We start from the raw sequence: 23,560 nt of genomic DNA on the forward strand, positions 1-23,560 counted from the left end.
ACGTACATACAGATTTCCAGCAGAAAATGGTCGGAGGTGATTCTCTAGATCTTGAAACGTCGAGATCTATAGTGATATCTCAACTTTTAACTTTCGGGGCGATTACAATAAATATTTTTTTTGCTCTGAAGGCAGAGAAACGGTAAGTTAATAAAGAATTATATTACGTAACAATTATTCCAGAAAATGTGTTGCTATAATTGAATCACCTGCACTAATTCCGTAGGAATATATTTTCTGGTGCTATTTTAAACGATTTTCAGATTCAAGGTCGAATCGACTTTGGCAAAAAAACGTTGTAACAATACGTCTAATTTATAGCGTCATACCGACTTTTATAAAAATAACGTTGATCGAAAGACGTAAAAAAAAAAAACGTTTTTCATACGTGTGAGTTAGAACTTTATCAGACGTCTACGGTCGACGTCTTCACATAACGTTGATCCCGAAAACCGTGGTAACTGGGTATTGAATTCTGTCTTCCCATGTAATAAATGAGACACCTGATAACATTTTAAACAATATAGCGTGAAAGATAACAGTCCTGTAAATGTAAATCGTAGTTTAATTACTTGAATATTTCATGAAAATAGTGCTATGATACATCATTTCACTTCCCATTACTTGCTTAGATCAAATCTTGGAAAGTCTCTTAGCTATGGCTACTGTAATTGCCAGAATATAAAATAGCTTAATTAAGAGTAGGAATGTTACTTCTGCTGTGACGTCACTTTCTGACTCCGATATAAAAGTTCTTATAAAAAATGATCAAGTAACGAAACATGATAAATCCGGGAAATTTTTGCGGTGAGAAATCGTCGCATGTATTGTGCATGATGTGTAAGCTTTACATATATTCAATTGTGTCTCGGTACGGTTTTTGCAGTATTATATTTATAAGAAGCACCGCATCGCCGGCACAATGCACGCTCGAGGTTATAAACAAATCACGGGGAATCAAAATACGACATACAATGAGAACTCGATCATCGCAATCGATTATCGACGATTATGTTTTGTTTACTGAACAGTGAAACGTCGCGCGTCGCTTCCTCGTGTGCTCAGTATCTTGCGTTGCATTTTACCTATTATTTCTGGTTGCCCGTGATTCACGGACGCCTTCACGTAGTCTAATTGATCATCAATATGGAATATTCAAGAAACGATTATTGCGACATGTTAATATGTTACGGAGCAGCTGGACGAGACGCAGTCCGTGCCGCCGAAGAATACGCTGCCCGGTATCCAAAGCGGCGTCATCCTGATGCCGACGATATTACGGCTTTGACAACGCGAGCGTTGAAGACTGGGAAGACGGTTCCACCTTGCGACGGGACGGAAGGTATCATTACAAGATCGAGGCGATTCGCTAAACCGGGCGAGCAGATTATCAGCACGAATGAATACATTCGAATGGAAAGGGCGCTTGTCCCTGGAGACTACCCGCGGCGTCGCAATTTCTGCCGTTGGTTGGTGCGCCAGCACAAAGCGGACCCAAATTTTACGAAAAATATTTTTTTTACGAGCGAATGCGACTTTGACCGGAGGGGCCCAAGCAGCTACCATGCTCACAACATTTACCCTAACGAACCTGTGCTTCCGAGGGTTCCGGTTGGAGTGAAACGGCTATGGGCAGGGATCATTGGCGATGTTCTGGTATGAACTTGAAATGCATTTTCTCTTTAATTTTCATTGAAGAAAAAATCAACCGAGTACAATTAGCTTATTTGGTTTAACTGTTCGTGGGTGATTCCAAATTCTCAACGTGATGCTAGAAATATAGGGTTCAACTACTGATACATTTTAACCCTTACAGTCGCAGTGGGATGCTCAGCGTCCCACCTCAAAAATTTCCATTCTCTAGCCTTATCACAATTTATTTACAACTTCAAATGATCTCTGTTTCTTCGTATAACCTCAAAACCCCCCGAGTGACAATTGTCTTCCAGAATCATCGAATTTTGATAGTTTTTTCGATCTTACATCCGCCATATTGGATATCGAAATTATCATATTCTGACTTCAGATTCGTAATCAGTGACCCAAAAAACCTCCGAATAACAAAATTCAGACGAAAATATTGAGTTGAAAAACGTGACTGAAAGAAAAACAGAAGAGAATCACGCGATTCTTACTTTCAAGATTATGTAAATTCCGCCAATTATGTATATTCGGTATAAAATAATACTTCAATCAATTGGCTTTCAGATAGGCCCAGTTGTGTTGGAGGACGAACTAGACGATGAGAACTACGAGTCTTTCCTTTCTGACCAGCTGCACGAACATCTCGAAGATCTACCGCTGTCCGTTCGCAAAGCGATGTGGTTTCAGCATGACGACTCCCCGGCACATCAGACGAAACGGGTGCGAGCCCTCTTGCATAAAAAATTCCCCGGCGGATGGATCGGTTACGGCGGTACCGTGGGATGGCCAATGAGGTCCCCGGATTTGAATCCAGTAGATTATTTTCTCTGGGTTCACCTGAATAACCACATTTACGATGACACCATACAGACGGCTGAAGAATTGCAAACCAAGATTGAGGAAGCGATTAAAACAGTGAAGCCCGAAATGTTGGAGAATGCGCGACGAAACTTGATTCGCCGTGCGAACCGTTGCATCGAATTGGAAGGAAGGACATTTCACTTCCTTCCTTAAGTGAATTATAACATTAATCTATTATTTTAATTCAAAATCTTCGTTGTTATGATGTCATGATCTTATAGTTTCAGATAATCGCGATTCAGTCAACAGCATCGTGAAATTGTTCTTCAACTAAACATTTGAGTATCATGACTATAAAATACTACTAACATGATTACCCTGTTACTAATTTCATTGTACTCGGACCTAATTGATAAGGTTTATATTATCTATAATCAAGCTTCAGCACAAATTAGTATTCAAAGACTATTCTTCTATATACAGAACATTTGACTACTATTACTAGAAAATACTATCAATATGATTATACTACTACTGATTTTATTGTATTCATACCTGATAAGTTTGATATTACCTATCATTATTAAACTCCAGTACAAACTACTATTCATATTCACTATTTTATTATTAAATAAAAACAGTTTCCAACCAATTTGTTGCAGTGCATAACTACAAAGGTTCTTTCAAAAAAGGATAAAGTATAACCGTTGCAACTAAATCATTGTTGAATTAACCTGGTTACAGTTGTACGTATGGAATTGTCTTCGAATTTCCATATCTTAATTAATATGAAAGTCCTCTTGCACAGAATTTGCGTTATATTCATTATATTGAATACTATAGAAAGGGTGCGATTGCGAGGAGTGGCTCGCGATGGATTCCTAGAAAATCGTTAAGTTTATCATTATACCTAATTGTTTGATCAGAATAGATCACCAGATAGCGTTATATGGCGTCAAACCACCGCTACAATGAGTAATTAACATTGCATTGTAACGAAGTCACTTATAATTTGATTAAACTGTCTATCTACACTTGTAAATGAATATAGGTAAAGTTAATAGCAATGATTGCAAAGTTTTTACTGAAAAAATTCGAAATAGAGCTCAACATATCGCCTTTAAATGAGCTTACTCTCGAGGTGAAAGATCAATGATGACTCGTTTCTCAGAAAAGAAAACTTACCATGAAAATAAAATAAGGAGAATGCATTATTTATTGGATAATGATGAAGCGCAATTAAATTATGATAAATACAAAAACGTTATTTACTAGACATTGATTTTTAAGTCTGGTATATTCATCTTTTCATACCAAAGCTCCATTGTTATAATAAAAATGCTTCCTGATCTTGTCTCGAATTCTTTGACCGCTTAGTGTTTATTTCGAGACATGTTACGAAGTGGAAGTAGCTAAATCGTTTCATTATTACCAGTTGAAAATTCTTTCAACTGAGCTTTTTCGGTATGTACCGGAGAATGGCTTCGTCGCCTATCACATTTTCGCTCAAAGTAATATATAACGTACTTTTCTGAAACTGCGAGCCACTCCGTTCGAATCGACGGTATATGAACGAAAATATAAAAATAAAAACATTCAAAAGGGTAACGAAAAGTAAGAAATTGATTCTGACCAAATTTCTTAAAACCAAATTTGGATGTTGAGCCGAATGTATTTGTTGGAGGGGATTAATCACAAATAATCGGCAGTAGATGAACAAAAATTGATGACTGCTGCAGCTCCCCCAGAGCATAACGCAATACAGCGTCTGATAGGAAGGACGATGCGGAACTGGAAGAGGCTTTCAAAGTTTTAAAGCATCATCCGTGACGAAAAAACGATTGTGCCATATATTTTCAATGAGTAGCGAAGAAATTGAGAGATTGTAGTAAAATTAGATCACGAGCTGAAGTTGAAAATGCTATAAACATGTTATTTCAATTCGACAGGGAAAAGTACGATAACCCTGTTCCCAGTTTTCTTCAACAGTATTATCGTAATGCTGCTCCTGTTTCTCAATAACTCGACATTAATTTTTTTTCTTCACTATCATGACACACCCGTTGAATTACAATATGCACAATAATGATTTCCAAAGACTTGCAAATGTCTGTAACAGCTTGCATTTCTTCAAACTTTTCGTCGTTCTTAATCACTACTAATCATTTTTTTTTACTCTCTGTTTACCCTACGGATGTCTCTGGCCGATATTTGAATGTGTGTGGGGGTCAATTCATGCTTGAAAACCCTTAGTTATAATTGTTTACATCATTTGTTTCAAAAATTTGAACATATAATACTGAAAACTCGTGTATGGGAATCTCCCGGTACGGCAGAGTAACGTAACGTCATAGCTGATCTTTCTTTAACATGTAACAGCTTTTCTCAACACAGTGTCTAACTTATGTAAGTCGGGAAAAATGTTGCAAATAATATATTAGATTCCCGCTGTTATTTCATCTGCAATCCGTAAAAACTTTTGCACTAATCAAGGACAAAAATTTTCATTCGACAATATAGCTTTGTCACTTATACCGTCCCATTCGACCCATTGACCCAGAGAAAATATCCACTGCTATTTGTACGTAATATGTATACATAAGTATATACCAGATGGTAAAATTTGACGTAGTATGGTTATTCGTGTTATATTTAGCATGAATTTCATATTAGTATACATTATAGGTATATGTATGTATACAAAACGAGTGCATGATACGGTATATAACGCATACCTCTGTGGGTATATAATCTATTCGTAACAATTAGCAATGAACCACGGCGGTAATATCGAAGAGATCAATTGTCAAATCGCGAATCCAACTTCCGATAGCTAAATTAAATGAATAGTGTACTTTTACCGACGTACATATAAAAACACGTCAGTATAATATTTCGAAGCAGTCGAAAATACACGAATAAGTTGTACATCAGCATTCTAGTTTTTTAAATTCAAAATCGACGTGCAACATAAGTTACTGGACGATGACGACGATTTGAATGATAATTTTCTGCACCGTTTGAAGTCGTAGTGCGTAGTCATATTGGCGCCGTTTCTGGGTATTCAAGCCCTACTATTATTTCTGACCCACGTAAGCTTCGTTATATTGATTTCCCCGACATCTCCCGAATACAACGACTAGGTTCCCACAACGCAAACTCAGAATATTTTACACGCGTACCTACAGCGTCCATCACTTCCGTTTTAAAACGGATTCCTGGGGATTCCGGGCTGTGAGGTATTATACCCACGATGTCTGAACAGGATGATCTCGAGTATTATATTAAATTCCCAACACCTTATCCACCGGCTCCGAAGGACCCTTCATCCGGAAACACTACCGCAGAGCCTCATGAGGAATTTGTATTCGTATACGACGAAGACAAATTACCAGTGGTCATCCTCTTAGGATGGGCCGGCTGCCAGGACAAATATCTCGCTAAATACAGCGCGATTTACGAAGAAAAAAGGTACATCTTCGTAACACAATACAAAAGGTTAATTTTTTTTATGTATTTGATGATACTGCATCAGACTTATTAAGACTGGGGGCAGTACTAGTAACGGTTAGAATTTAAAGACATCTATAGTCGCTATAATAAAATGTAGATTAAATGAGAAACAAACTAGCTACAATCTACTCTCGGTAATAAATTGAGAAAAAAATAATTGTTTCCATTTTTATCCGATCAATTATTGTATCATCAAAATCTCTATTGCTAAATCTATACAATGACATGCGTTTGACAAGTGAAACGAAACTCAATGTCAATTTCAAATTTTAGAATTTTTATGCGTCACAAAAGTGGTCTTAGCGAGTACCTCAGAAAGATAATATCATTATCTCCTAAGCCATCAACATAGATATAGATAATTCAAAATTACAACTAGATGAACATAGTGATCTGATCGTGCCCTTAGATGTATGTTCAGAGCGACCTCGTCTAAACAGAATAACATTTAATCAGGTATAACCGATAGCATTTTTTATACATTCAATTGTAAGATTGTAGCCATATTACATCGTAACAGTAGTAGTTTAATGATAAAATTTAAACATAAGTGTGTGCAATGACATCTGAAACGATTATTCTGTTAAATCTGTGAATTGGCAGTAACAGATTATAGTAATTGTGTAATTCATCATTTTTCAGCTGCGTAACCCTTAGGTATACCGCACCGGTGGAATGTTTGTTCTGGAAGCGTTATCGAATGAGGGATATAGGGAGAAGGCTCGTCCAAGTCATTGCGGATATGAATTTACACGAGCATCCAATCTTCTTCCATGTGTTCAGTAATGGGGGTGCATTTCTTTACCAACATGTCAGCTTCGCTATGCAGCAGCTGGAAACACCATTGAAGGTAAATAAGCATTGTAGCTACGTCACAGTTGTATGAAAATCTCGTAAATTTTTATTCTCATTGTCTCAGGTGAAAGGTGTGATATTCGATAGTGCACCGGGCGAACGAAGAATAAGCTCCTTGTTTCGGGCAATCAGTGCCATTCTTGGCGGACATCCCTTTACTAACATACCGATGTCCTTCGTCATCACAATCTTCCTTTCAATCTTGTGGCTTTTCGAAGTATGCACAGATGATATTTCATAGAGTAGTATATGTTTTTATTCTATTGAAGAAACACTACTTCTGAAATCCATTTAAAATAACGTGAGACATAATGGAATTCTGTATAGTTTGATGATATTCGAAAATATATTGTTCTAGGGCTTTGAAATTCACTCAAATTTTGTTACATGAATGACGAAAATCAATTGACAAGAATGTTAAAAATTAATGGCCTACAATGTTTTTAATGATTTTAGTGATACGGTGTTCTACTAAATAATACTGTGAAATTCTATACAATACCAATTTCAAGAAGATCGTGTGTTTTATTGCACAGACTGTAACATCATTCTGAACTAACGATGAATATTAGGCTGTAACATCTTCAATGGGACAGGGCATGAACGAGCACATTAGATCTTTTCAATTTTCACTATATCCAAATCTAACTCTAGTCTTCACTTTTATTCTCAGAGAAGTCTTTTTTATCACTACGCAATGGATTATGAAAGATTAATCTTCTTAATATCGTCTCAAAACGTTCTTTCCCATAACAAAATTCTCATTTCATCACCACGCTGTTGCAGGTCATCGCACAATCTTTGAAGGAAGGTTGCCCAATCCCGACGAATCCCATAGCACTTGCTGAAGAAACGCACTCTTGGCCACAACTGTTTCTTTATTCCAATACTGACGACCTCATACCAGCCAAAGTATGTGACTTTATCTGAGAACTGCCTCGACGCAGAAATTTTACTCTACTTTTTATTTCAAAAAATGATTTTCAAAGTTCATGACTTCTGTCACTTTAAAAATGTGTTGCATTTTACTTGAACAGGATGTAGAAAAATTTGCCAGTCGGCGCGCTGCCAGAGGAGTCCGAGTACAAATGGTCAGATTCACAGACTCGCCTCACGTCAAACATTACGCTGCTTATCGGGAGGTCTATATCAACATTGTCTGTACCTTCATTCACGAGTGTTTGATACCCGATAACTCGTCAGATCTGAAAGAAGCTAGCCACCATAGAGAGCCTGCCGAAAGGCCACGACTAACAAAAAGAGTCGTACTTCCAAGTGAGGCCTCGAAACCATTGATGTAAAGTGAGATATTTTACCAGGGTAGCAAAATGATCGGCAACATTAATACCAAGTAAACATCAATAATCGTATGTTATAGATATGATAATATTTTTCAGGTAACTGTATCTGAAAAACTTGTGCACATTATAACGCTTTCACTTATTGTTAGAATATTATATTGATGATGAGTGTACAAAGAATTTGAATCTTGAAACTGCTCTACATGATTTATTTCAAATGCTAGAAGCGACGATTTGTAAATGATCTTTTAAACTTTGTGTGAAAGCATAATATCGATAATCCTTGTTAGTTTGTGATACTCAGGTGCATGAAACGCTTGAATTTAATGAAAGTATGAAAATCCGAGTGAAATGAAATTTGTCAAAAATTATCATGTAAAGGGACATGAAGATACGTGTCTAAAAGCTGGAAATCATAATTGCAATTTTCAATGAAAATGACGAACAAAAATTCAGTGAATAAAACATAGGAGACGAATATTCAAACTAACACTTTTAGTGAAATTGTTATGCTACCTATGACAAATGGGAAAGAAAACCGAGTAAGATTAGGTAAATGGATCAAATGTAGAGGAAAACTACAGATTTTTAGTACGTGGTAAAAAATTATTGAGTATTAATAGTGAATTGAATGTAATAGTATAATTAATTTCAGGGGTCTAAAACACATGTGAAACAATCTAAATTATTATGATGTAAAAAACATAGGAATTACAATCACTTCGATGACGAATTATGAAGAACCAGCTGATCATTTCTATCAGCTTTGTTAATAACTGATTAGGATAAATATAGCTACGATACGCAACTTTAAATATATTCAGCGCTCTATAAGTTGACTAGATAGAAATAAATTTATAACTTTAATTTCTTAGCATAGTGTTGATACCACTTTCTGCTATGTAATCGACACTAATTTGGTGATGAAAATTTTGAACTATATAATTTGTTAAATTATGAGGATCAAGCTGGCCTTGGCATCCTCTTCGATAGATAATTATTAATGTAATTAGTATTCTACTGTTTCTCTCTTTCGCTAAAAATTGGGATGTGTTTGTGAAATGATAAAGTGATCTAATGATTTGTATTCATTTCATGTTAAATAAATAATTGTTAAAGCGTCCACAAAAATATGTTTTAATCTCTTGATTAGTTTTATAAATAAAGACTGATAAATGCCTTCAAAATGCATTTCCTAATTTCCATTTTTTTAGTGTTTATCCTCCTTTTTTACAAAACTAGAATCAGGCCCGCGTGCTTCGCGAGTTCTCATACTAAGTTTTGAGAATGATAGCAGAACTAAAAAGTTCCATATAGTCTTACTCAACTAGGGCATACAAATATTTCACTCGTCAAATACTATTTCTCCAACATCAACGGGTTCATCCATTTTCATCAACAATAACCCAAAGATACAATAATCTTGCCCAAGTATCACGTGAAATATGTATTAATTTATCTGGTCATAAATATTCAATCGGATTTTTTTTTTACAATTTCTACATCAATATCTACAAAATTCATTCAAGTGTATGTAGACTTCTTCAATTAGAAGAATAATCATCTTCATCAACTCTAGCGACTTCCGGTAATCATTTTTGAAAATGTTTAGACCATAGATTATTTCTTATGACCCATGTATCACACGTGTTATAACAATATCACGATATTCCTAAGAAATATAATAACACCCGAACAATCAGTGCAGGAATAAAATTGACAATACGTGCGAGCTTTAACATAACACAAATCTGTTAATATTGAATAATTAACCAAGGCCAACACGACGTTGAATATCTGACTTTGCAGCCTACATATTCTGTTTTCTCATTATGAGGAGTATATCCTACCTCATAATCACGAACACAGATACAAGTAGGACTGGGAAATATGAAAAGTTAATCAGCAAGCTTCTGGTTGAATGAGAAACAAAAAAAAAAAAAACTCGTCAATGGATAGGATGAAGAGAAATAAATAAAATGATCAATTCGCAAGTTGATGGCAGATGATAAGATAAAAAAATACAAAAACGTTGATGACTTGGTACAACGACCTAAACTTTGCACTAGTCACAGTTTTGTGAACCTGCGCAACGCATGCCAATTTTCTAAGTAATGTCAAACCTCAATTAAAATGATTCAACAATTTTCATTTATATCACTGAACAGTAAATGGACAGACGAAAAAAATTTATTATTATCTCAGCAGTAGCATCAAGTTGAAAGTTTATACCGTAACTGGTTGTGCATGGGTTTTAACAGATCATTAGTAAATTGGTGCTGCGGTGATCATCAAGACGATAACCGAATTCTGAAGGCTACAGAGTCAAAGATTTCCAGAGGATTTTCCAGCTTTACGGATACTAAGATACATTCCCGATCATCGAACTGTTTTACCGATCTTCATAAGCATAAAAAGAAACCTCGAACAGCTTGTTTCAAAACTAATATCAAACGCAACGAGGAGCTATCCTTCTTCGTTAGAGCACCGGAACAGCTAAAGAAAAATATTGAAGATCCGTTGGAGCAAGACAAGCAGAAGGCGTTAGTTATTCAAAATATCGGAATTTTTTGTGCTATTAGTAAGACGCAGAATAAATTAATACTTGAGTTTAATATGTAAAATAAAAAAATGGGCTACGTTTGGATTAGATTTATCCAGTTTACATAGCAAACAGTTCCGATAACGGATTGCAGTTAATCGGCTGATTTTTCAGGCAAAGTCAATGTAATAGCGCAGCAAATTCCACCGCGCCATCATGTCAATCGTACTCAAATAATGGAGACAGGTCACTTTTCAACTTCAGGCACTTTGCTGATCCGGAAGAAGTGGTGACAGAGTATATAAACGTCTACGTGTATAACAGGTAACCATTGATGATGTTAATGAAAATTAGGATGAGACGATTTGCAAATGAAATGAAAGATTGATGTATTTAGAACTCGTCTAGAAAGAGTAGACAAGAAAAGAATATCTGCTGCAGTTATTGCGTTGCACAATATTCAGAAGGCAGCTTCTGTAGAAACAAACTATCCAGAAGGAGAAAAATTGTTGAACGCCAATAGCTTCAGCGAAAATTTTCTACGAAATACCAAGGTTTGAAAAGATCCGTTCAAAAACACAAAAAATTAGTAATAATTAGTTTTCATGTTAATTAGATTCATTGGTTTCTTATTAATGTACAATGTACTTTCGAACCTCGACTCTGAAGTTTCAAATTAGGTGCGATTCTGTTGTAAACAATTAGAAAAATAGCTTCAAATAATTAGACATTGAAAATTACCATTTACCACATTCATCTCAAAATGTGAAAATGCTTTCACCACAAAATAGTCAAACTCGAGTTTCCTGAAATTGGAAAAACGTTTACCATCAATCAAGTTTATAGCTGAGAGGACAATGGCAACGAACAACTTTATCTTCGAGTTTGGAGCTCTGGACGCAACTAGTTTACAAAATAGTAAAACTCATTGTGTACCATCGATTCAAGGAAGAAGAGAACTGAATACTGCTACTAACATTAGTCCAGTATTATCTAATACGGATAACAGTGAGTAACAATGTCATTTGATGTTAAACATGGGAAAATGAGAATAAAATAATAATAATAAAGATTTACGTCTTATTTAGGATTGCGAAAGTATAAACTAACGGATGGAAAAAAGGTGCATTGCCACAAATCACCGAAGTCCGTAACACTTTTGCCAAAATTAAGTTATACCAAACTGGGAACTGACAATGTTGATTGTTCGCCAGTCAAAAATTTACATGGTAGCATGGCAGTACTACCCAATATTCCCCGAAAGAAGAACTCAAGTTCGAAAAAAACTCAACTGCAGAAGAATGTAATCAATAATAGTAAGGGTGAATCTATAAAAATTATAATTAATGAGGTGAATTTCTTTGTTGACATAAAAATGATATGGAAAATCAATCAAATTCGAAATAGTTGAAATGAAATTTGAATCATGCAGCCTGCAAAAGAAACATCTGAACTAGCTATTTCTAATTCATTCCTGATGAGCAAACCGGAATTTGCACTAATTATAAGTTAAAACATCGAACAATTTTCAGGTTCATCAATTTTCTTCAATTGAAATCCTGCAATAATTTCAATCCGTTTGAATTGGTGAATACCATATGCGGTTCTATCTTTTTTTAAACAAATGCAATACAAATTTTTTGTTTAAAATTGAAGAAACTAATTGAGCTTCACTATATTTTCTTTTTGGTTGATTAGAAAGAGATGTAAAAATAAAATTCTTGTAGCTCGACTGCGAACCAGTCAATTTTACGAAATCTTATTGTTTTTTTAAAAGAAATCTTACTTTGAAAAAATCTTTGACACTTTCCATTTAATCGTTAAAAATTTATCCGACAATTTTCAACAACGAGCAATTTTTTAAAAACAGTTTCCATTAGACTTACTGTTAGAAAAGTGCTTTTTTTTCTTTTCCAGAATTGCCAATTGCCAATGTCAACGGAGAAATAGCGAATGTTAAATCTAATTGGCATTTACTGAAGCAAACGAGAAACTGGAATCAACCAAAGAATGCCAACAACGATCAGCATACGAAGAAACTCTATCAAACGTTAGAAAAAATGTCCAATGAAAGAAATAAAAAGGCTGGTTATCTTCCACACAAAGCAACAAGTAAGACATTGAAATCGAGATTTGGAAGTAAATTCGATAAAGAAACTGAAACTCTGTTTTCAGATTCAGTATTAAATCCAAGCAAGAAAACCATGAAGGACCAGAAAATGTTGAAACCAACTTTTTTTGAAAGAAAAGATAATAGTTTGATTCAAAATGCATCACTAAAATGTATGCGCAGCATAAATACGGAGAATGATATTCTTAAAATATGTCATACTAATTTTGAAAAAACATACTACTCGGGTACAGGAAATGAAAATAAAAACAAAGGTAAGAAAACGATGACCAATTCCAAGAACGATAGAACTACAGCAATAAAATCCGAAGCAGAGAAGTATTTGGATAAGTGCGGTTTAATCTCAGATAAGGATAGGAGCGATAATAACCAGAAGACAGTATCATGTCCAACTTCTGAGGCTGTAGCTGATATGTTAGAAAAATTGAATATTTACGACACTGGGTTCCACATAGACGAGGAGAGATATGAACAATTCATAAATGTTCGTATGAATCCAGAAAAATGTGAAAACTCAAGGCAGTTGTTGATTGCCGAAACTCTAAACTCGTTTCCAAATGGTAGAAAAACAGTTAAGATGAAAGAAGAATTGCCAGAAGAGATAATGTCAGCAAAATGTAATGAGAATATGAACAACGCTCGATGTAACAGCAATGAGGTAGTAAATAATACAGAAATGCCGATACGCAACTCAGAGATGATAAGCAAAGATCGAAAACAGTTATCTACTGTTGAACAAAGTAGCAACACAAATCAAAATGATAAAATTGCAGTCAAATATAACAATCCTTTTATTGAAATCGGTTTGAATGCACTAGAAAGACAGATACCAAAGTACTCATGCTATCAGATCCGCAAGTCAAAGTTTCTAAGCAAAGAGTTATCATTGCATCCGACACAATGGTATCAAGATTCTGTAAATTTTAGGAACCCTCTAAATTCTGGTAAAAAATTCATATTCGGTGTTGAAAATAATAGTGACAAATGGCTGATGCAAAAGATACAGCGTACCGTGGCAAATACCGTTCGTAATTGTTCCACAAAAAACAAGGAAAAACCTTTGAAGGATATGGATAAATTGAAGTTTTATAACAGTTGTGAAAAATTGCATGTAATAATAGATAAAAAATTGGCCGAAAACAGGAAGGATAAGAAAAAATTAGTCAACATCAAAAAACAGTCGTTTGTTCAAAAGTTCTTAGCAGTCCAAAACGAGATATTAAAGAATCCTCGATTACAGGCGATTTTACCAAGTTTGGTAAATGGTCTACCAAATTTGTCAAATGGCAGAGCTCGCTAGATGAGAAAAAAATTATTCTGTACTCCGATACGAATCTATTTACCTCTTTCAATTAAATACGGATGAAAATAAATAAGCATACCACTTTTAATTAACGTAAATTTGATTTGATTGAACAATTTCAATCATTCAAAACCTTCACTAGCAACTGCGTAACAATAAAGTATATTGTACAAATTATAGCAGCATTTTGTGAGCGCATACAAAATATCCGAATCTCTTTTAACCAGCAGTTACTATAAAAATAATTTTTGATGGCTTAAAATGAATAAAACATGAAATTGCCGTTAATGATGGTAAATTTTTTTTTTGAATTTCACTATAATGTACATGATAAGTAATAAACTTTGGCTTCCATTGAAACTTGTTATGGAGCAGTGAATATATGTCTCTTTTTTTATTTACTTATCCTGGACGACCTTTTCGTTAGGAACAAAATAATAATCTATGCAAAACACAATTCTTCGTGTAAAAAAAAAAAAACCATGCGAATACTTACAAACTGAATAATAGATATTTTTTCACAATATACGTTGATCGAAGTATATATCTTTAGTTAATGCAATATAAGTATACAATTTGAGATGGTGCCGAAGAAAATCTGACTAGGGACGGTATAATGCATGAGTCACCGATTCGATCCACCTTTTGTACACGTGTAGGTCATGACCAGCAGTATAATAGGTGCAAGTACTAAGACATGCTTCTTAACCCTTTCCGAGAAATAATAATGAAATTAACTGTCAAATAATTAACAATTATAATAGAAAATTAAACTTCATCATCAAAATTTCGCTCCGTTCATGTACATTCTACATTAACGAAAAGCTACCGACCACGTGGCACGATGGAAAGAGCCCTACTTTGTAACTGACGTAGAGCTCTACGTAGAATACAGATGAATGCACTGAAATTTTGATTACTAATTTTAATTTTCTATTTTGATTATTAATTAATTGACAATTAATTTAATTATTATTTCTCGGAAACGGTTAAGATGCGTGCCTTCCTACTTGCACCTGTTATACTCCTGGTCATGACCTAAATGTGTACTAAAGATAGATCGAATTGGTGACCCAGGCATCATAGCATCCCCTTATGAGTGTACATTGCCCAAAAATATCTAATGTTATAAGATTAAATGGTAATCATAATTTATATACAGTATAGTTGTTTACATAATATACAAGTCCCATTTCAGTCCCTTTTGGTATGTATTTGCTAATTAGTGAACTGGGCTAAAATCTACGCCAATTAAATAACACTTTACACAAGAAAATTTACAAAATACTGACTATAAAAACTTATATTATTGATATTATTAGTACTATTATAATTACTACTATCATTATTCTTACTTTCTGAAAGTCTATTTTTGTACTATAAAAAATTTTCAAAGTCCGAATAATCTCCTACACTATGCATAAGATCACATACTATGATTTGCTTAGGCTCACAGTACAGAGACAGTGAAAAACGTACAAAAGAAAGTTTAAGCCACAAAACCTGTCACAATTGTCATTTTTTGTTTATTTTTTTTTTTTTTTTTAATCGCCAATGGAGGTTTATTTCAGTCCCTTGACGACTGAAAATTTAGAAAAAGTGTAAGCCAGTTTGATTCAAATACACGGCGAAAGTGTGTTAGTTAAGATGAAATATGAAGGTGAAGATGAAATAATTTCGTTTGTGAGTAAATCAATGAAAACAAGATAATGCATTCGCAAATGCTAGTCAACGAAGACATCCGAAGTTTTGAAACACATTGTGAGACTTGCAAAGTGCGTAACCACCAAAAAAATTGTAGATGTTTTAGTAAGTATTTTGAGAGTATTACACAGAATATACCGTTAACGGTTACGGAGCGTTTTTATTAAACCCAGTAGATAAAGCCACGAATAAGATCAGGAGCAAATCATTACATTTTCAGATTGCATGGTGTCGAAGGCTGTTTTGGTAAATGCTTTCAGTTTCAATAATACTGCTGTGTAATCATCGAATTGTGTTACTTACATACATAAATTGGGCATTCCGTGAAAGCTTGACTAGGTTTTAACTTCAGCAGTTTTGATTAACGCAATTGAAAATTTTTCATCTGATAATAGAACTTTTAAACTTTATTTTTTAATTTACCATTTTAGAGTAATGATACTCAAATTTTTTTTATTTCCACCATTTTGGCAATTTTTGAACAAAACAAAACAACAAAATCTGATGTTTTGAACCAACTATATTATGATTGGACCCATGATGGAATCTCTTTTTTCTATTATTCTCAGGACACTGATAATGTTTAAGCTACAAAAATACATGTTTTACAAATATTAAAAAAATTCTGTGTTTCAGTCAAACTCTATGGTAAGTATGTTAAAATCACGTAGAAGTAAAAGATAATTTTTATACTATTTGTCATCGAATTTACAAAAATTGTATTAATAGTCAATTTCACCTTCCATTCAATTTAAATATCTGGAGACGTCCTTGTAATATAAAAGTATCCATCTTTGGTGATTTGGAAATGACGCAGTTGCCTTAGGCGACATAAAAATAAAAAATATTTTGAGCGTTGTGAAAAAAAGTTGAAATTGAGAAAAATTTGAGTGTTCATAATTTAAAAACAGTTGCATATGAGAACACAAAAATTTTATTTTAGAAATGCTACAATCATCTAAAAAAAATTTAACCACATTACAAATGAAGAGGTCAAAATTTGGTCGAATTGGCATGGAATGATGTCCCGTACAGAATGGTGTTAATATAAACAATGAAAAGCATGAAAAGCAGAAAAACAATCGCACGAAAGCTTCAAGCACGGAAAAAGACTATAAAAGAAGATTCTCTAAAATATTAGATAACGTTTGTGAAGTAATATAGGCCAGCCGCAGCAGTGCTTGTAAAATGAATTTTTTTGCACTTAAACCCATTTCTTTGCATATCGATTGAAAATCTTAATATATGTATTTACGTAAAGTATATATGCTTTTATTCAGAATAATAATTGAAAAAAATAGTAATAACATTCGTGTACGTATGGAAATAATTGGTAATAATCGTACGAATTCTCATCTCAAGTCATAAATTTATGTAATTTTGATCTAAGATTAAATCTATACATACCTTGGTATGCCTGAAGGTGATAAAATACTTCGATTTTATACAATAATATTTACGTTTTTGCAACACCCTTGGTTTATCGTCACTCAATTGTATTGTTTATCGTCATACCTCGTATCACATTCATCACATTTTCCCACATACAACGATCCAAGTACTTATAACACTTGGAGCGCAGAACTATGTGTGTGATAAATTATCGCACCAGTAAAATTCACTGCAGCTGCCAGAACGAAGACTGGCATCCATCGACCCTGCGAGGCTGTCACTAATTCGGCAGTCAATGGACCACAGAGAATTCCAGGTATGGTAGCCTGCAATAAATAAATATGTTAATATTTCCATTCTATAATTGATTTTTTGTTTATATTCAATACCAAGTCCTGGTAGTTGGTAATAATTATCTTTGTTGGTGAACAAAAGTTTTGGATCTAAATACTTTCTTACATGTGCAAGGATGAATCACTGCATTTTTATTTGCCAAATGAATAATCGATGAGTGCCTACTGTACGTATTAAATATGATAATTATTCATTGTACATTATTATCAAGAAAAAAAAGTAAATTATTTTTTACTTACTATTGTGTTTGATATAGCAAAAGTTATGCCAGCATGATTAGGAGCTACATCGGCGTGATTGCTGAGATGACCTGCCGAATTGCAAGCGCAAAGTCCCATCGAAATTGACACAAATCTGTATAAAGTGCGCAAGTTTGAAATCATACATTGTTAGAAATACGAAATATGAAAGCAAGTATAGGAAAAAGTGAAAGATTCATTGTTCCATTCAATGGATTTAAAAAAATTTCAATACATCTTGATATAATATCGGTTTAATTCAAGCTTACATCACAGCTGCAAGTAAGTTGTCAACGGCGCAAAAGGCGAGCAAAAATGCCCCTGGACCGATTAAGCCGATGCTAGTCATCAATCTCCTTACAGATAAGACTGACCACCTTTTTTGAATCAAATTATCCGCACTGTGACCAGCAACTACAAAATGAAAAGTATATTATTGGATTATCAGATTGTTAGATTTTAATTCAAAGATAGAATTTTCATTGCAACGTATCAAATAAATGGCTTACCAATACCGACAAGCGAGTTTACAATGTACGGCAAAGCTGTTAAACTGATGCTTTCCTTGTAGGCAGATAAATTTCGTGCCAAATAAGTCGGTAACCATTGCATGATTATGTAGTTGCTCCAATTCATTGCAAAATGAGCTATATACAATGCCCAAAGAGGCCAGTGAGTTATCAGTTCTGTCCAGTGCATATTTCGATTTTGAGCCACCTGAGTATTTGAAAAAATATTAGAACGTATTTAGCTAGTTTTAAAGTGGTAGCATATTTCCGGCGTAACACAGTGTACCTTACTTATTGTAAGTGATACTTCGAAATTTTGCCAGCTTCAGGGTTTTAACTGAGTATAATCCGAAATGTAAATTGCCCAGATAAAACAATTAACGAACTACAATTAAGAGTTATTTGAAATAAAGGTCTGCATACTTTGGGTAAAAACAATGGTATTTCGTCTTGAGTGTTTGACTCTCTATAAAGTAACATCCACAATAAAGTCCAAAGGATTCCGAGGCTCCCAAACAAGTAAAATCCGTTTGGCCAGGACATGTGCGGACAAATCTATAAAAATTAACAGGCAAAGTTTAATCAATTTTATATAATAATTTTATAACAAACAATTTAAATAATCTTTAAATTTGACGACGATTTAATTGTTTTCAGTTAAAAATTGGAGTTATCATATTCTGACTTACAACCGACGCTACCACTTGGCCAACGGATCCCGCAGCTACAAGATACCCAAATGCACGCGATCTCTCCTCAACTGGTACGTTATGAGCAAACAGGTGAAATATAACTGGAAGACCTGAAAAATAATTCCAACAGCCAAGAAATAAGTAATAATTGTCATGTTTGGAGAACTTCATTTTCCATTATATTTTGATTTGCATTTTTACACATTGTCAAATCTTTTCTTCTTGGTTGTAAAAATACTTTCGATTGGAATATTTTAATGCTTTCTGCTGCGTTATTAATTATACCGCTTACTTTTATACTAAATGGCAATAAGTAGAGCACAGTCAACATACCTAAACCTTCTCCGAGTCCAAGAATAACTCGACATATGATGAGCATGGGTATCGAATGGGCCAATAGAGGTGTGATGACCGTGCTAATTGACCATAGCAAAACTGCCGACATCAAAACAGTTTTACAACCAAATCGATTAGCCGTACTTGCTCCGATAACCTAAAAACATCACAAGCTACATCATGTTTATTACATATACAGAAAACGAACTTGATCGAAATTGTTTTTTGTACCCACTTAATTATATGATATTGCATATCGGGAGTTATTTCAAGAAAGTAATATTTCTCCGAGAAACGTAATTTAATATTTTTAAGTGCTTCTGCAGCTGTATAAGGAATCCGAAAAATATGCTTGGGGAGTTTTTTCAATTATTGAAAAAAGATGTAACGTTAGGTATATGAATTTCACAATATTCGTGCTAATTGTTCGACATATCATATAAAGATCAAACTTTGTACCATAATTATAAAATGCTCTAGCCTAAGTTGTTTTTTTTCTGGAAATCTGACCACTTGAAACATTGCTGATACTAGGTAGAAGTTTCAATAGCAATAGAAATTCCTTGAATTTGTAAAGTGACTAGGATAATTTAAAGACCATTCAAAGAAGACACATGAAGCGCTTGAGTATCTATTATGAACAGGATTTTGAGAATAATTTTATCGCAGCATTAAGGATTGCTGTGGCTCGATAGAGTGGAAGTAATAAGAGAGAAATCGTCAAGATTTACCTGGCTTGTGAAATAGCCAAATGCAAACGCCGACAAGATCCAGCCTTGCCAATGAAGATTCCATCTGTACTGGTCGGTCATAGGAACGATGGCAATCGGCATGATTACCCTGTCAGCTGCATTGATGAAATTTGCAGCGGAACATAATGCAACGATTCTGGAAGTCCTGGGGAGCATAGCTAGCCGCGGCATGTTGTATGATTCTCGTTGATCACTGTGTGAAGTGTTTGTTTTCAGAGTAAGACATTGTGGGTACTTTCAGGTTAGAACCCTTTATTTGTTATTATTTTCAGTAAAGATAATTTAACCTCAAACCTTTGCGTTGCATTCAGCGATATTTCATTTTCATATATATCATAAAAAGAAACATTGCGGGTAGCTGGAGTTGGCCACGCGAGTAAAATACGATTTTGTCAAATGATGAATGAGAGATGAATAAAAAAGAATGAGAATAACCGGTTGTGCGTAGAAAAAATGTTAACACTCCTTATCGTCGTCGAAAAATATTGAAAAGACGTCAAGTATAACTGTTAATAATTCATTATCATGTTGACACCGTTGACACGTTTGATGGACGTGTAACGTAATATAAATCCTGGATCCAATTGACGTGTCAATTGGATTTCAAACCACATAACGCACAGTAAAGTATCTGCAAAAATTCATCAATGATATAATTCGTTGTACAAATGTTATATTATTCGCAGTCAATGTTCAGAAAACGAATAGTAAATTGGCCTTATGCCGGCTTTTTTGAAAGTAAAAAGTTTCGTTGTGAGTCAGATAGACACTGGAAAAATAAGTCAGGGTCGTCATCACTGTCGTCATTGATTTTAACCGTGGTCTGATTTTATTTATTTTTTTTTATTAAGATCACAATTACCACATAATTCCACCAAATGGGACAAACAAAATCGTTATTCCATCGTTTTTAATCAGATGCTCCTTTAATTTCAAATACCCACCGTTGACTGTAACAGCGGACATTTTGCTTTGTTTGAATCCTTCTGACGAAGATGATCAAAGACAATGTTGTCCTCTGTAATGAGAATCTAAAATTGTCGGACCTTGTTTCACGTCAAAGCTTTTCGCCGAAGGAATAATTTATTTGCCGTATATTTGAGAAACACTTTTTAAATCTCCATGAATTTCGACCGCAAAGATCAATCCACCTGGCGAATAATCATTTGATCCAACGGAACTAACGTATCATATCGCTTTGTTACGGTGGTCTTAAAAAATTACAGATGATTTTGACAGTACGACATTGCAATACGCAAAAGTAAAGAATAACTCTGAGGAATAAAATGTTCGCAAAAACAACAGTTCTCAGTCGTTCGATAAACTGTGGGTCAATTTTTGCACGACAAAGTTTACGGTATGAATTACAAATTGTTATTTACTGATGAAATTAACGTGTGTTTATAACCTAATCTAACGTACGGTAACCGTGAGATATTCCTGTACAATTTGTTACTCTACGAAACGTTGAGCAACTTTAGATTTTCCTTTCTCTCTTTCCTTATAATTCGCAATATTTTGTGTAATTTTTTTTGTAAACTGTCGTATCACTAGTACATGGAGTCAAATTTTCTAATACGTGTATGGAACGCCCTTCAAAAATATCTCCTTTTATGGCAGGACTATCAACAATGCTAAGCGTCTTCACAACTGTAGCAAATCTTACATGCAAAGGCCTTTCCTTTGGCAGTCAACCACTAGATTCAACGAATTGCATAAACGCAATATGTTTATACAAACTCAAGACACGCCAAATCCCAATAGTTTGAAGTTTCTACCTGGAGTTGCCGTCCTCGAACCAGGACAAACAATGGATTTTCCTACAGGATCAGATGCATATTGTTCGCCATTGGCAAAGATGCTTTTCAGAATTGAAGGAGTGAAGTCGATATTTTTTGGGTCTGATTTTATCACTGTAACTAAAGTTGACGAAGACGTCGATTGGAAGCTCATAAAGCCAGAAGTATTTGCTACTATAATGGATTTTTTTGCTAGCGGATTGCCTGTTCTTACTGAAGCACAGCCATCGCTAGATACAAGTAAATGAATTGGACAATTTCATGTGATCTTTTATAACAATTACTCTCAATTGTTTTCTATTCCTAATTGTAATTCATTGACGTTTCTGAATTAGAGATTCAGGATGATGACGATGAAACTGTTCAAATGATAAAAGAACTTCTTGACACAAGAATCAGGCCCACAGTCCAAGAAGATGGAGGAGACATTGTGTACATGGTACGTAAATGAAGTATTGGATATAAAACATTTCTTTCTACTTCAAACATCAACTGTTTTCAATTTGAAGTTACAAAATACTTTTTATTGCCACAGGGTTTCGTAGATGGGATAGTAAAGCTAAAAATGCAAGGTTCTTGTACCAGCTGCCCCAGTTCCGTAGTGACATTGAAAAACGGTGTGCAAAATATGATGCAATTTTATATTCCTGAAGTTCAGGGTGTCGAACAAGTCGAAGATGAATCAGATCGAGCAGCGAAGGAAGAATTTGAGAAATTAGAGACAAAGATTCAGACAAGCAAGACCAGTAACGAACACTAGAGCAAAAGATCTTGAAATTACTTCTATTGATTTTTAGAATGAATAGCATCTTGTAATATACTTAATACTGATATTCATATCTAAATGTAACAGCTATTTGTAAATAGAATAGTTTTTATTCGTTGAAATATGTTGTGATAATGGGGAAGTTTCGTTAAATGTTTTTATTTCATATTTCAGTAGTTGAGGGAAAAATAATGCTGGTATATTTTTTTGTTCTTCATTTAAAACAAAGTTTAAGCAGATACAACAGGTTGAAGGAGTTACTGTGTGATGTTATCAATGCTAAAGTATATTTGTAATTTAATATTAGCAATTATCATTTTTACGGAAATCAGGGAATATCACCAGATTACGTTTATAATACCTTCATGCAAGCAGGAAATTTTTTTCATAAAACCTCTACTTACTCGCATAGAAACTGTAGTGACCAGTTCAATTTTTGTTTTATTTCTTCAATGCTCTGTAAACAGCAGACAATAGTAGATTAGACCGAGGTATGAATTTATGTAGTTTAATATTTGTTGAAATTCATTAAAAGACTGAAACGAGTTATTTCGTTTAATTCATCTCTATGCCTGACGATATTTGTCTTATCTAATCTTAACACATAAAAATCTGGTAAATACTTGCCAAACTATCGGAGTGTTTTGTCCTGACTAAAAATGACACAGGACGACAAATTTTTAGGAAATAAATTGAATGAAAAAATTTCAGTCAAAATTTCACATTTTGTTCAAATTCAATTCGAATTGAAAAAAAAATTTCTTACCTTCAAGTAAAGACAAGGAGGAGGGTTATAATGATAGTTCAGTTAGAAGTATAAACGCAATGATATCGATGAAAACGACAATGTATAGGACCACTAACTACCATAATATAAAACAGATCAGTTTGAACCAACTTTTTCTTTACGAAAGAAGTAAATTTGTC

The 23,560-nt window shown here is 34.2% G+C and overlaps 3 protein-coding genes across 5 annotated transcripts; 2 read left to right on the forward strand and 1 right to left on the reverse strand.

Annotated features, from left to right (window-relative positions):
• The first annotated feature begins 5,569 nt into the window (after window positions 1-5,569).
• Window positions 5,570-9,265, forward strand: LOC124214555 (transmembrane protein 53). Its single transcript, XM_046616944.2, has 5 exons — window positions 5,570-5,916; window positions 6,601-6,808; window positions 6,878-7,030; window positions 7,600-7,725; window positions 7,851-9,265. Exons 1-5 carry the CDS (start codon window positions 5,699-5,701, stop codon window positions 8,112-8,114), a joined length of 969 nt encoding a protein of 322 aa, XP_046472900.1. The 5' UTR covers window positions 5,570-5,698; the 3' UTR covers window positions 8,115-9,265.
• A 5,355-nt stretch (window positions 9,266-14,620) lies between these two features.
• On the reverse strand, window positions 14,621-21,238 carry LOC124214844 (uncharacterized). 3 transcript variants are annotated; one of them, XM_046617544.2, is made up of 10 exons: window positions 21,013-21,238; window positions 20,356-20,699; window positions 20,048-20,261; window positions 19,314-19,473; window positions 18,978-19,090; window positions 18,712-18,843; window positions 18,289-18,496; window positions 18,049-18,193; window positions 17,780-17,894; window positions 14,621-17,512 (listed from the first exon to the last, which is right to left on the reverse strand). In XM_046617544.2, exons 2-10 carry the CDS (start codon window positions 20,373-20,375, stop codon window positions 17,357-17,359), a joined length of 1,263 nt encoding a protein of 420 aa, XP_046473500.1. In that variant the 5' UTR covers window positions 20,376-20,699; window positions 21,013-21,238; the 3' UTR covers window positions 14,621-17,356. The 3 variants fall into 3 exon arrangements, with proteins under 3 accessions (XP_046473500.1, XP_046473501.1, XP_046473502.1); XM_046617545.2 differs by having other exon boundaries at window positions 20,931-21,238; XM_046617546.2 differs by having other exon boundaries at window positions 20,363-21,238.
• On the forward strand, window positions 21,090-23,179 carry LOC124214848 (NFU1 iron-sulfur cluster scaffold homolog, mitochondrial). Its single transcript, XM_046617552.2, has 4 exons — window positions 21,090-21,425; window positions 21,689-22,107; window positions 22,203-22,306; window positions 22,403-23,179. The coding sequence occupies exons 1-4, from the start codon at window positions 21,355-21,357 to the stop codon at window positions 22,625-22,627; spliced, it is 819 nt and encodes a 272-aa protein (XP_046473508.1). The 5' UTR covers window positions 21,090-21,354; the 3' UTR covers window positions 22,628-23,179.
• The last annotated feature ends 381 nt before the right edge of the window (window positions 23,180-23,560 follow it).

This window comes from Neodiprion pinetum, chromosome 3, assembly GCF_021155775.2.
Source record: "Neodiprion pinetum isolate iyNeoPine1 chromosome 3, iyNeoPine1.2, whole genome shotgun sequence".
In the NCBI taxonomy this organism is placed as follows: domain Eukaryota; kingdom Metazoa; phylum Arthropoda; class Insecta; order Hymenoptera; family Diprionidae; genus Neodiprion; species Neodiprion pinetum.